This window comes from Cheilinus undulatus, linkage group 14 (genome assembly GCF_018320785.1).
Source record: "Cheilinus undulatus linkage group 14, ASM1832078v1, whole genome shotgun sequence".
Classification (NCBI taxonomy): domain Eukaryota; kingdom Metazoa; phylum Chordata; class Actinopteri; order Labriformes; family Labridae; genus Cheilinus; species Cheilinus undulatus.
Window position 1 is genome coordinate 8,879,658 of NC_054878.1, and position 13,225 is coordinate 8,892,882.

Sequence of the window (13,225 nt, forward strand, 5' to 3'; positions counted from 1 at the left end):
AAAAGACAGTCTGGTTAGTATTTTATACTTACATGAAAGTGCAGCTGATTGGCTATAATTTTTACCTAGAATAGGACATTTAGCTTTCTTATATTCAGAATAAAACAATGTAATAATATTTAAGTATTAATACTACCATTATTAGCTTCAAATTCAAATATATTGTGTTAACTTTAGGTGTCTTGTTTGCTTTTTTTAAAGGTCGCAACAATTGGTGCATTTTTATACACTGAAATACAGTAAATATATCAAAAAATCCCCAGTATTTGTTCAAAGAAGTGTACCAGGTTGCACAAGCTCTGCAGCAAAGCTCTAATCATGTTTAAGATAAATGTGATTAGTTACAGTCTTTGTGATGAATTAATCTTGATTAATCATATTAAATATGAGAAGGTAAGATTTGCTTTAAGGCTCTGTTTCCAAATGGTTCTTTCTAAATCACAATTTGATTTTATTCAATTCATTACTTTAAGAGATAAATTATACTGTATTTTAATCAGTTAATGATCAGTGCATTGATTATCATGATCTCTCAGATGGATGCAATCATAGAAATTCACAGCTCAGGGAATTTAGTGTATGTTTTAATAATAATAATAAGAATAATAATAACTTTATTTGTATAGCAATAGTAGCAATAAGAAACAAGCAAGGTAAGAATAAAAAGCAGAGGAGCAGACGAAGAAGCATTAAGGTAAAATTTCTGGAAGCAGAGTGAAATTTAAAAAGAAAACTGATAGAAAGAGGGAAGATGTAGTAAAACACATTAAAAGACAGTTTTGATTATCTTTAAAAAAAAGTTCTGTGGACAGTTTATGGCATTGAAGTGTGATCCATCTGTATTCATTGTTCTTTAATGTCTTTTATATGTTATTTAATTATTTAAAATCAGTACAGACATTAAGTCATCTCATGATGGATGTTCCCTTTTATGGGATAATATCAGACAAGCAAGTAACAACTCCAAATGCACAGAACAAAACTAAATTTAAAAAAAATACTGAAATTGTTAATCATGATTAAACTCAGAATTTCTGTTGAAAGTGAAATAAGACTTTAGGAGCAGCAGTGGACTTTTTTTTACATCCCTGTGGCTACAGAGATGCTGACAGGGTTAACCAAAGTGTGCTGAAAGAGACGATAGAGCATATGATAAAACACAATTAAAAAAAATGTTTAGACCTTTATTAATCACTATTAATGGGATTAATCTTGACAGCCCTACTAAATCTACATGCAAAAGTAGGTCCATAAGCAAATAAAAATAGTCCCCTTATCGCCTTTTAACTGCACACAAACCAAAGAATTTTGCATGGTGGACAAAAAATACATTCATGAAGTAAATGTAATAATTATGGTGGCTGGTAAGGGGAAACAGCCTGCAAAAGCTGGGCGCATTCCAAATGAAACAAAACAGCATCAATAAGAGGAACGCTTCAACTTTGGAGACGCAATCAAAAGTCTAAAAGGACTTCAAAAAGGGAAACGTGGTGCAGCTGATTAAACACTCTCCAAGAATCAAAAACACTCTTGAACGGCAAATGCCCTTCTAATACAGCAACGATTCCACTCTTAAAATGGTCCTTATTCAAAACGCGCTTCAAAACCAGAAACTGCAAAAAGCTCCTGGCCTCCAGGGGGCTCTCTAGCAGGAAGAGCGAGAGGGAGAGACCGACAGATGTAAGAGAGAACGAGCCGTTTTAAAGCATGACTTGTCTGTCCTCCGCTCGTTCTCTCTTCCATCTGTCCGTCTCTCTGCCACAAGTTAAGCTTCATATTTGTCACTTATTTGTACTGCAGACTAAATGTTCTGTATGTTTCAACAAAAACATCTGGCTTAGAAAATTAAGATCGTCCAGAATTTTTTCTGTTTTCTCATTGACAGAGGAGTCTAGGTTTGTGTTACCTTGACATGTTTCGACTGCTAAGTTCCCTGCAGTCTTCCTTAGAAACATCCCGTGATGTTGCTGGGATGTGTCTTATCAGTCGATCTTATGCAGGTCTTGATTGACGAGACGACCACATCCTCCTCCTGTCTTGCAGCAGGCAGCAGGGGTGGCAGACAGGTGCGGGGCAATATGTAAGCCCTCTAGTCCTATGGGCCTGTTTTCAAATAAGACAAGTCAGAGCAGCATCAGATGGTTCTTCTGAGGAAGACTGCAGGAACTTAGCAGTCGAAATATGTCAAATGAACTTATTTGGATCCTCTAGATTTGCTGTGCTCTTTGTGTTTATTGTTAATGGGTGTGTGTTGTTGTGTTGTGTTTTTATTGTGCTGTAGACGGAGCTTGTAGTCGGTGTAGAGCAGATGCTCCCAGGCTGCTGTTTTAGATTTGATGTAGGAAGCCACTCCATCTTTTCCTGGAACTTGTTTCTTTACCCCTCATGCACCTAGGGTTATTCTCAACATGTTGACTTTATTAGTGTATAATGAGGGTGTAAAAATGATTGGTACAGCAATTTCTCCTCATTCTGTCTGTGATATACACTTACCAAATTGCTGGTGCCAAATGCCACAGTTTAAAAAACTTTACAATCTAGACAAATTTTCTTGACTCACAGTCTCACCAGTTTGTGACTCCTCAAAGTTGTGTTCATTAAAATTAAGCAGGAAACATGAACAGTTGTAAAACCAAAATAGAAGCTGACAGTGAGTTATTGTCTTAATTACGTTAAGCACAGTAAGAAGTGACACTGATACCAGCCAGCAATAAATTAACACATAAAACCCAATAAATAAATGTAAAAATCCATGGTTAAATATCAGCTCACACTGTTCAACCAAAAGGTTTACAACTTTACAGTTTATTTTCTCACTCTGCACATTCCAATTGTAAAGCTCAACTTGAGAGTTCTCTTTGTTTAAGGGAAATCAGGACTCCCAGAGATGGAGGTGGAAACTAAATCAATATTTCAGTCATCTCATATGCACGACTAAAAGACAAACAGCCTCAGAATGTCTTTTGCTCTCTCTCACAATAACACGATTACTAGCAGCTAAATCAGAACAAATCCTCACTGGCAGCTGGAGCCCACCGCTATTTCCTGCCAACCTTTCACTTGTTCATTTCTTATTCACAGGCGTAACAGACGCTGTCTGATAGTTTGCATGGACGAACCAGAAAAAAAGCCTTAAACTTCATTTTTTTAAGTTATTGATCATATTCAGAATATTTTGACTTTATTCCATATTTTCTCCATTATTCCAAACATGACACAGAATGACACTACTCTTTACTGTCTTTACTATTTTCTCTTCCAAAAAAGTTCCAACCTTCTTTTAATTCATATTTTTCTTTTTTCCAATCCTGCCATTTATTTGGAACGTCTGCCATCATATTAAGCCTTCATCTTTTCATCTTAAAAAATCTTTATCAATATTTTTTGCTTTAAACCTGGCATCACACTCTTCTGCAAAATTTGATAAGAGCTTGCTAAAATAAAGGAACTAACACAGGTATTTCCCACATGGAAATCAATAAATGAAAATGGAAATCAGACGCTCTTTTTTAACCTAACCAGTTTGTCAGTCTGGATAGGGTACTATCAGAGGGACTTTAGGTCCAGTGTCAGGACATGAAGGGTTAAATCGAAGCAGCTGTCCCTGTGTGGATCTGTGTGTGTGTCTGAAGATCCCTCTAGTCAACACAACCGGCAGACTCCAACCAACACTGTCCAGTAGATCTCTTTATTTTTATTCTTTCTCATCTCTTCCTGTTCTGTCTACAGCCACATGTGAGCCTCAGAGACGTCGGTCTGTGCAGGACCTGCCCGGCATCGGCACCGAGTCCAGCCAGGTAAGACACAGATGCAACGGGAGTTCATGCTGCAAACTCCACTTTGTTCAGAAATGGTACCTGTGATGATTTTATTACCACTATGGATCGTTTCTGTTGAGTCTTTGTTTACATGTGTGTTGTTGAGCATCATGGCAGCAAGACCGGAGCCGTGTGCTCCAATGGCGGCTGCATTTAGACAGAGCTCTAACCGGGATCACTGTCCTGAGCTGATAAAAATACTAAAAACTAGTTTACTAACTGTGATTCTAATGCCGACTAGTGAGGGATCCGACTGACAGAGTGGCCCCACAGAATCTGTTTAAGTAGCATCATGATGGACTGTTGTGCTCCACCCATCGTGAGATTAAAGCAGCATTACTGGAAACTCTCCACAGAGCTTAAATCCTGTCAGAAAAGAAAAAAAAATCATTTCAAAACTCAAGAGAAACTCAAATACTATCCAACTTTAAACTCACAAGCCCCGAGGATTTGACATTTCCTCACATTTTCTTCTTTAATGTGAGGTTAAAGATGCATTCATTATCATTTTAGACAAACAAACAAACAGTTTTTCTCTTAATGTAACTCTTAATGAAAAGTTGAACTCCAGGAGACCCTGACTAGAGGGGTTTATTTCTGCTCTCTGAGTGTAAAACATGTTTTTACTCGCTGACTTTGAAGCCTTGTGAACATTTGACTGATCCCGTCTGTTTTCAAACATATTTGATGCATTATTTGTCAGGAGAGAGGAATCCACGGGGAGAAAATGTCACAGAATATGACGTGTGTTTGATATGTCAGCTTTGAGAAGATGAAGACGCCAGTCTAGGACCAGCTCAGCGTGCATTTCTCAGAAACACAGCTTCAAACCACCCTCTCAGCTCCGAGCTTTTCTCCTGCTCTCCACTAACATTCGCATCCTTTGGTTTGGTGTTAAAGCTGCAGCACTGCAGTCAAAGTTTACTCAGAGTTCACTGGAAAGGCTGAACACAAATACTGGTGTAAAAGAGGATGAATAGATGTGGGAGATGCACAGAGTGGTGACACTGTCAGCGATCATGGAGGGGTTGATTCACAAACTGGGAGTGTTGGTGACTTTTTATTAACCCCAGATATTAAGTTTGTTTAGGAAGCAGCTGTAAATAGAGTTGCATTTTATGCATTTTAGACTTTTAGTTAATATGTATAAGAGATGCATCAGTTGTAAAAATCAGGGCCAATGTTAAAAATTTAGGCTGATACCAAAGCTGGTGTTTTTTCCATGACAACTTGGGTCTAATACTCCCATTCTGCCAACATTTTCTCCCATCTTTGACCACTAAGTCACATCAATAATACGACTCTTTCTCAATCAGCCACTAGGTTTATTAAATGCCAGCATAAAATTGATGAAAGGTCTGCCATACTTAAAGAAACTGAAAAGAGCATAACTTTACTGACATGAAATCCATCATGTGATGACTAAATCTAAGAATTAGATTTATTTTGGTCGACTATATTTTTTATTTCCCTGCATATTTCCTCAATAAGGAGACAACTTTGGCTGTTATGTTTTAGATTTTTCCACTCCAACACTCAGTTTCATCCGCATTCCTCATAGTTTGACAGGCTTTTGTTTTTTCCTGCAGGGGAGCAGAAACAGCAGTCGGTCCTCCAGTCCCAGCGTTATGATGAGGCCTCCTGACAAGACGAGCAGCAGGGGTTACTTCTCCCCCGATGATCCTACAGGTATTGAAGTTAGCTACAACACATCCAGAGAAGACTGAGTGAGAAAGTGACATGCTTTCACCTAGAGATGTTGTTGGCATTGGTTCACAGGTATACTCATTGTCTGACTCTGATTTACAAGGCTCTTCTTGGCTTAGTACCCTCTTACTTATGGATTCTTCTTCAGAGCTTAAAAAGCCACTATGCCGTGCATTCTAGTAACATTTTCCATCTGCTTGTCCCTCATGTAAGGACTGACTAGACGTGTAATGGTTCACAGAGGTCACGGTTCGGTTTGTACCTTGGTTTTGAGGTCATGGTTCAGCACGGTTTTGGGGAAGGGGAAGAAGGGGAAAACAAAAATATGCTAATTGAAATGCAAAACAGAAAACTGCCCAATATCTCCTCATTTGAAAAATTAAAAATAGATACAACATAATACACAAATGAAAATATGTGCTTTTTAGAGCAGTGCATAATTTTTTTATTTTAAAGAAGTGCTGTAACCATCTTTAATCAAAAGCTGTGTAAAATCCTCACTCATCTTCGTCAGGGAAGGAGCCTTTACTGGCTCATGTAAACACAGGATGGGACGTTACAACAGAGACTGAGCAAAGCGCTTAAAAACATGTTTTATGGTCCAAATATTACTTTTACCATTATTAGCAATGAATTGAACAGTTCAGGGGGGTTGAGAGTTTATTTTTTTACTGCCTGAGAATTAAAACCAATATCTTTTTCCTTCATGTGTTCATCACCAATGAGGATGCAGAATATTCACATCAAACTGCATGGCAGCCCTAGAAATATGTGGCTTGAATATCACGTGGCTTACTGCAGTACAGGGATTAAACTGTGTAAATAGGGCCAGAGTTCACTGCTAAAGGCTGAAAATAAGGTACATTTCACAATTATTTAGATATTTTTAAAATTTTAGTCCATTTAACGTGCCGGCCCTCACAGCGTCTGCAAAGATACAGGTTGGCCCGTGTACAAGTGTAGTTGCTGACCCCTGCTCTAGTCTAACACTACTCCAGGTTTAAGAGCAATTAAGTCGATGTTTAAGACGCATCAGTTCCCGGGGTTGAACAGGGTTAAATGGTGTTTGAAGTTTTTGTCATCCTTCAGGACAATGCTGTGACCTTGTCATCAGTGATTCGTGTTCTTGGTCTGTGATCAGCTGAAGCAGAGGAGGCAGTCAGTAGGAATGACCTGTCAGGGTACCATCATGAAATTACATTTAAAAAAACTTGATCTGTCTTTCTGTTAGACACCAATGGCTCAGATAACTCCATTCCCATGGCCTACCTGACTCTGGATCATCAGCTGCAGGTAAAGAAAAAGAAAAACAAAACACAACATTGAGCGTTTGAATCATTGTCAGATCTTTACTCTCCTGTGTATTTTAAATGCAGTTTCTGAATGTAACCTGAAAACATTATGTTTTGTAAAATCTGAACAAAATTGCACATATGCAGCTGCTTTTATGTATCTACTGAGAATGTACTCCTCTCCTCTAGCCTCTGGCTCCCTGTCCAAACTCCAAAGAGTCCATGGCAGTGTTTGAGCAGCACTGTAAGATGGCCCAAGAATACCTGAAAGTTCAAACTGAGATCGCCCTGCTCATCCAGAGGAAGTAAGTTCAGCTTATCAGAGCTTCCTATTTTCATCTGAAAAGGTATTTTTGGGTCTGGTGGCTTCAAATTGGGCCATACAACATTGCAAAAGTAAATGAGAGATTTTTATTTTAAAAAGCAATTCTCTCTCACTTAGCATGCTGACATTGTAATAATTTGATGGAATGCTTTTGCATTATTAGATGCTTCCCTGAAGTAACTGGTACCAATTTGGTGTGAAAAATAAAAACTGGCTGCAGACAAACTTCAGTCATGCGTAAGAACTGGCAGACAGACTGAAAATCCTGCATGGACATTAAGTAAAGAGTAACACGTTCAGGGAAAGGTTTGCGGTGCATATGCATGCATCAGGGACAGACACAGAAAATCAACCACAGAAAAATGCAAACCTGGTAAAGCAAATAGGACCATGGCAGGACCCTTGGCATAGATAATCAATGGAAAATATTGCCCCCACCATCTATCGTCCAGTCCTAGTTGCAGCTTTGGCAATATGATGGCAACACTTCTGTTCTTTGAGGATTAAAGTTTGTTTCTGCCTCTGCTGTGCAGGAAGGAGCTGATCGCCGAGCTGGACCAGGACGAGAAGGACCAGCAGAACACGTCCCGCCTGGTTCAGGAGCACAAGAAGCTGCTGGAGGAGAACAAGAGTCTGTCTACGTACTACCAGAAGTGCAAAAAACAGCTGGAGCTGATCCGGGTGCAGCAACAGAAGAGACAGGGGACGTCCTGATGAGACAGAGACATGAGGACTCTTACCATCACCCCAACCCCCCCACCCCCCACCCCCACTCTGTTCTCCCCCTCCTCACCCTGGCACTGTAACACTACCCCTCACCCACACGGCTTTGTAAAGAGACCTGCACTCTACTGTGTCCTGCATGTCCCACCGTAGAAAACAACATCCTCTGAACATTTGCACATCGTCACAGAGTTCCTGTGACCGCAGACCAAACAATCACTGCACCCCTTCCACACCACCCCGGACCCTGCTGCTGTGCCCCGGGAGGGACCCTTGGACAACGAGCGCGTGTTTTTACCTGTTAGCTCCACACCGTCCTCCAGAATGTGAAAAAAAAAAAGGCGTCTCAGTGAAAAGTGTGAATCATGTGCAGACTTCTGAGAGCAGTGAGGATGTTTGAAACGTTTCTGCAGCGTGTGTGAGGAATCCCCGATATGCAAAACACACACAACCCTTAAATCGACATATTTATCTTTGTTCTTTTTAGACCGTGAGCATGAGACATATTTCCTTCAGGTGTTCGATAAATTCAGTTCAGGCAGTGATGTTCTTCCTCTTGGACATCATAAAAAGAATAATTGGAGGTTTGAGTACACAAGGATGCAGTTTTAAGGAGGAATTCCTACAGTTTTAAACCTGTGCCCTACTTTTACATATTTAAGGCAACAAATTACACGTAGAAAACAAATTGTTTTTAGATAAAATACCTGCCAAAAGGAGCAAAAAAATTAACTTGCAATGGATCTGATTTGCTAAGAATGTACTGTGATAGTAATTAGCTCCAAATCTTTGCATCATTTGCCCTTTCTATCTGCTCCATCTCAAGGTAATTCACACTGCATAGAGCTTTAATGTCATCCAGACACATCCATAAAATCATCTTGCATGGAGTTTGCTCTTGTTTTATGTCTGAATGAGGAGTGAAACTGCCTGATTTAGATGTAAACACCTCATTTCAAGACATTAAGGGGAAATTTTCTTGCTCCATTGGCTTATTTTTGCTTTGTCTCCAAAAAATTGTTTTAGGATATGTTTGACCAGAAATAAGACAAACAAGATTTAATTTTTGAGGGCCTTTTTTTAGAGAATTTTTTTTTCAAACCAGGAAACATCTTTACCTTGCTCTTTTCAGAGCCACCACACTCCATTGAGGAAAAATCTGATTTTACTGTATAAGAACAGTTACAACATACAGTTACACAAATAAATTAACCAGTCATGCAGCAGAAGTCAATTTTTCCTTGTTCTTCAGAGTAAAACCTTCTTCAGAGTAAAATATTTTTTCAGTGGAGTGTGGTGTTTTTTCTGGGTAGAATAAGATCTTCAATTAAAGGGAGATTTGATTTCTTCCTCTCTTAGGGGTCAGTAATGCTGTCTTGCTCTTATATAAACAATCTGAGCCTGTCAGTAACAAAAACAAGGGCTGTGTCCAAAATCACAAACTACTCACTCTATGGTGCAACTGCTATTTTGCATTGGTGTATGGACTGTATAATCAGTAGTTTCTAAGTGAGCAGTGGTATAACTCTAAATAGTGCACTCATTATATCCCACAATGCATTGTGAAAAGTAGTGTACTACTACTGGCCACTCTCTGAGCAGTATATACTATCATGCATTGTAGGTCAGAGTTGTTGCAGGTAGAAAGTGACTTTTGCTCTCAAACATGACAGACAGATGAGAATAGTGGAACCAGTGTGAATACGAAACACAGAAACAAAAGAAAAGTTAATGTTTGTTTTTTCCTAAATCTGGATGTTGTTAAATGAATAGTACAAGACATTTAACCATTAATCAAAAGAGGCAAAATTTAAAGATGAAAAATTGATTATGAGATGTCATTGCCTTGAAAAAATGCAATTATGATTTAAAAGATCATAATTATGAGGGGAAAAAAAGTCAAAATTCTAATTTTCTATCTCACTAGTTATCATTTTAGGAGATTTTTTATGGGGGAAAAGTCAAGACCATGGGATTAATTTTCAAGATTTTTAGGAAAGGCAATATCATGGGGGGGGAAAAGTTAAATTACAAAAAAAACGTAAGGCATGGTACAGAATGTCCAGTTTCTGGTATTTAAATTTCTGTATTGTGAGAAAAACATCATTGGACTAAAGGTGGAAGTCACAAGAAAAAAGGCAAAAAGTTATAAACAAAATCACAACTATGGTAGTAAATTTCTACATAATGAGAAATAAAATCCTCATGGGACAAAAGGTGAAATCCACAAGATAAAACGTCAACATCATTGCTATAAATAGTCACAGTTATGGGATTAAATTTAAATATTATGAGAAAGAAATCATGGGACAACAGGTGGAAGTTACAAGATAAAAAGTCAAAATGATGGTATAAAAAGTTAAATTTGTGGTTTAAAAATTCTAGATTATGAGGAAAAAAAATAATGGGACAAAAGGTAAGAGTCACAAGATAAAATGTCAAAATTTTTTACATGAATTGTGGCTAAAAGGTGAAAGTAAAAAGATAAAAAGCCAAAAATATGACTTAAAAAGTTACATTTCTGGTACTACAATTCTAAATGATGAGGACAAAAGGTGAAAGTAACAAGACAAACTGCAAAATCATTTTTTTAAATCGTCACAATCGTGGGATTAAAATTCTAAAATGGGGGAAATGATCAAAATCATAGAACAAAAAGTCAAAATTGGAGATTAAAAGTGAAGATCATGTGATGAAAAGGGCAAAATATGAGATAGTCAGAAATCACAAATTTAAAATTTTTGGCTTTAAATCTTGAAATTAAGTCAAAGTAAGCAGAAAAATTCACATTTTTGGCTTAAGTGGTCAAAATTATTGTTAAGTCCTAATAAGATGAAAAGTAATGAATATGATACAAAAATATGAAATCATAGGTTTTAAAGTTAGCTTTTATTTCCTCATCATTATGATTTATTTTGTAATTATTTTGACTTTTTACTTTAACATCTCATTTTTTTGTCAAATAATTCTGGCTTGTTTTATTTTCTTTTAAATAAATGTTACGTTTTGTTTTTATTTTATTTTTTAACTGTCAGAAATGAGCTTTAATAGGCCCAGGACCATAATCTCAATGCCTGAATCCTTCAGTTAGGTGTTTATTATTATAAAAAATTGCAGTACTTGGTGTTTTTGTTCCCCTGACTGAATTAAGCTGCATGTTGTAATTGTGGACAGTAATGCCTTTATCAGCAGCTGGAGTAGTATTTAGATTTTTATTTATATGAGTGCACTACTTAGTCCAATAAAGAGAACTTTCTATGTAGGGAGAAAGAGTCAGTGTGATTTTGGACACAATCAAGATTTTTTTAGTGAACGTGTTTTGACCATTTGCATTTACCTCCAGGAGTTACATTGCACACATTACAGCCAGTTGTACAGCTAGAACAATACAAAAACCAGCCAAACATTTAGGTCATTTGGACCCTAGAATATGTGAAAGAAAAGGACAGAGGTGAAAAAATAACAGAATGACCCTTTAATAATCTGCATCTTGTGAAGCAAAAGAAAACCTTTGTTCCTGAGCGTTTGCAGGGGCTGTGGATTCCCTTTTCTTTGACTCCAGTATTGTTTTAGCGTGTTGATGTTTTTGTCTTTTCTATTCTGTAGTTCTCTTTGTATGATAGCTCTCATGGTGTCATTTCTTCATTAGGAGATATTTTATGTGGTGTGGGTCCGCCCTCACGGACATCAGAGGAGCCTGCAGCTCCCCGTTCAGTATCTATAGTTTGTTTTTAGTTCACATGTTGCCTTAGGAGTTGCCTGCATTTTAAGTGCTTGTTTTATGTGACATTTAGTGGGGATAAAAGCTAAAAAGACAAAAATATGATATTTTTAATGTAATGGACATTGAATGAACTTCTTCTCTGAGGGGAGCAGGAAGGATGTATGCTGAAAATGTAAATGTTTCCCACCAGCTCTGCATCCAAAATGTACTCTAAAAGAAGGATTGGATGTCATGTTTATTTTTCTCTCTAGGTCTCATATCCCTCGAGTATTTTTGCACAATCACTTTAGTTTTGTCTGGTCAAGTTTGAGATTTTATTTTTCACCTTGGTAAGTCTGTTTTAAAGTTAAAGGACTTGACGAGTCTGAACTTTAAATCGGTTACTGTACGGGAGTTCAGCAGTTCTCCCGAAGAGTTTCTGTTCACTAAGAGTCAATTTAACAAACACAAACAAGCTGTTTTTAGGGTTTCCCTACCGAATGGGAAACAGGGTACAGTATATGACCGTGAGCAAGGCATTATGAAATAAACTGAATGGTGAAAGGAGAATTTTTTTCATGTCTTTTTTTGTTTGTTTGTTTTTTTATGCAATTTTTCATCCACTTTTTCAGGGGTCAGATCACAGCGGTGAAACGAGTCAACTCACACGTTGTTCTCCAAGCATCCCCAGGCCAAATGAGATCTGTAATCCCTTCAGCCAGTGTTCATTTCATCGACTAAAACATGAGTCGACTGCCTTTTTCCCAGCAGGTACTGTTTGCATGAGACTAATATTACCTGTGGACCTCTGGTAGTTCATGAATTGTCCCCTGATGTCAGTGCTTGGTGCGGTTCATTTGCACAGAGTAAGTGAAGTCTGTAATTTACTCTTAATTTATTTACATTTCTGAAGGAAAACAAGTATAAACATCGAATTTTTATTTCTGAAATTCATACAAAAATGTTTCCATTGAAGTTTCTTAATTTTCTGCATCCTATACATACTGTTAACCCAAATCTCCCTTAGACGTTGTGGTCTGGACCCCATTGGGGGTCACGAGACTGAGAGGGGGTCTCCAGATGCCTTAAAAAAAAACTAAGAACATTTCTGAATTACACTGTGGTCACTTTACACCAATTTTGCCTAATTTTAACCCATTTTTGCAACTAAAAACCAACTTTTTGTCCATTTTAAACCCTTTCCACCTCTTTTTTTCTGCCTGTTTTTGCCACCTCTAACCCAAATGTCGCCACTGTCTGCCTATTGTTGGCTCTGTTGACACATTATTGCCACTATTAACCCCTTTTCCACCTATTTTTGCCACTCTAACCCCATTTCAGCCACTTTTGAATCCTCTTTTACCACTTACTGTTACAATTTTTGCCCCTTTTTTTAATTACTAACCCATTTTGCCTTTTTTTAATTATTTTTTGCCACTTTTCTGTAATGTTTGGTATTTCTAACCCATTTTGCTACTTTTAAAGTTTTAATTTCAACCCCTTTCCCACCTTTTTTTTCCCATTACTAACCCATTTAAGCTATTTTTAATGTATTTTAATTCTGTTTTTAACAGAAGGATTTACATTTTTAAGGGGGTTACTTACTACACAAGTGAATTTAAATTTGCCTCTTTGATAAGAGTGGCTATTATTCAGG

The 13,225-nt window shown here is 37.5% G+C and overlaps 1 protein-coding gene across 3 annotated transcripts in view; it reads left to right on the top strand.

Annotated features, from left to right (window-relative positions):
- map3k7 (mitogen-activated protein kinase kinase kinase 7) overlaps positions 1-12,132 on the top strand; it is a 46,491-nt gene extending 34,359 nt beyond the window's left edge. For all 3 annotated transcript variants that reach the window (XM_041804461.1, XM_041804463.1, XM_041804462.1), the window contains 5 exons: positions 3,730-3,797; positions 5,408-5,507; positions 6,757-6,818; positions 7,007-7,122; positions 7,676-12,132. In XM_041804461.1, coding sequence (XP_041660395.1) covers positions 3,730-3,797; positions 5,408-5,507; positions 6,757-6,818; positions 7,007-7,122; positions 7,676-7,856 — 527 coding nt within the window. In that variant the 3' untranslated portion in view covers positions 7,857-12,132. The remainder of the gene's footprint in view (positions 1-3,729; positions 3,798-5,407; positions 5,508-6,756; positions 6,819-7,006; positions 7,123-7,675) is intronic.
- Positions 12,133-13,225: the final 1,093 nt, after the last annotated feature.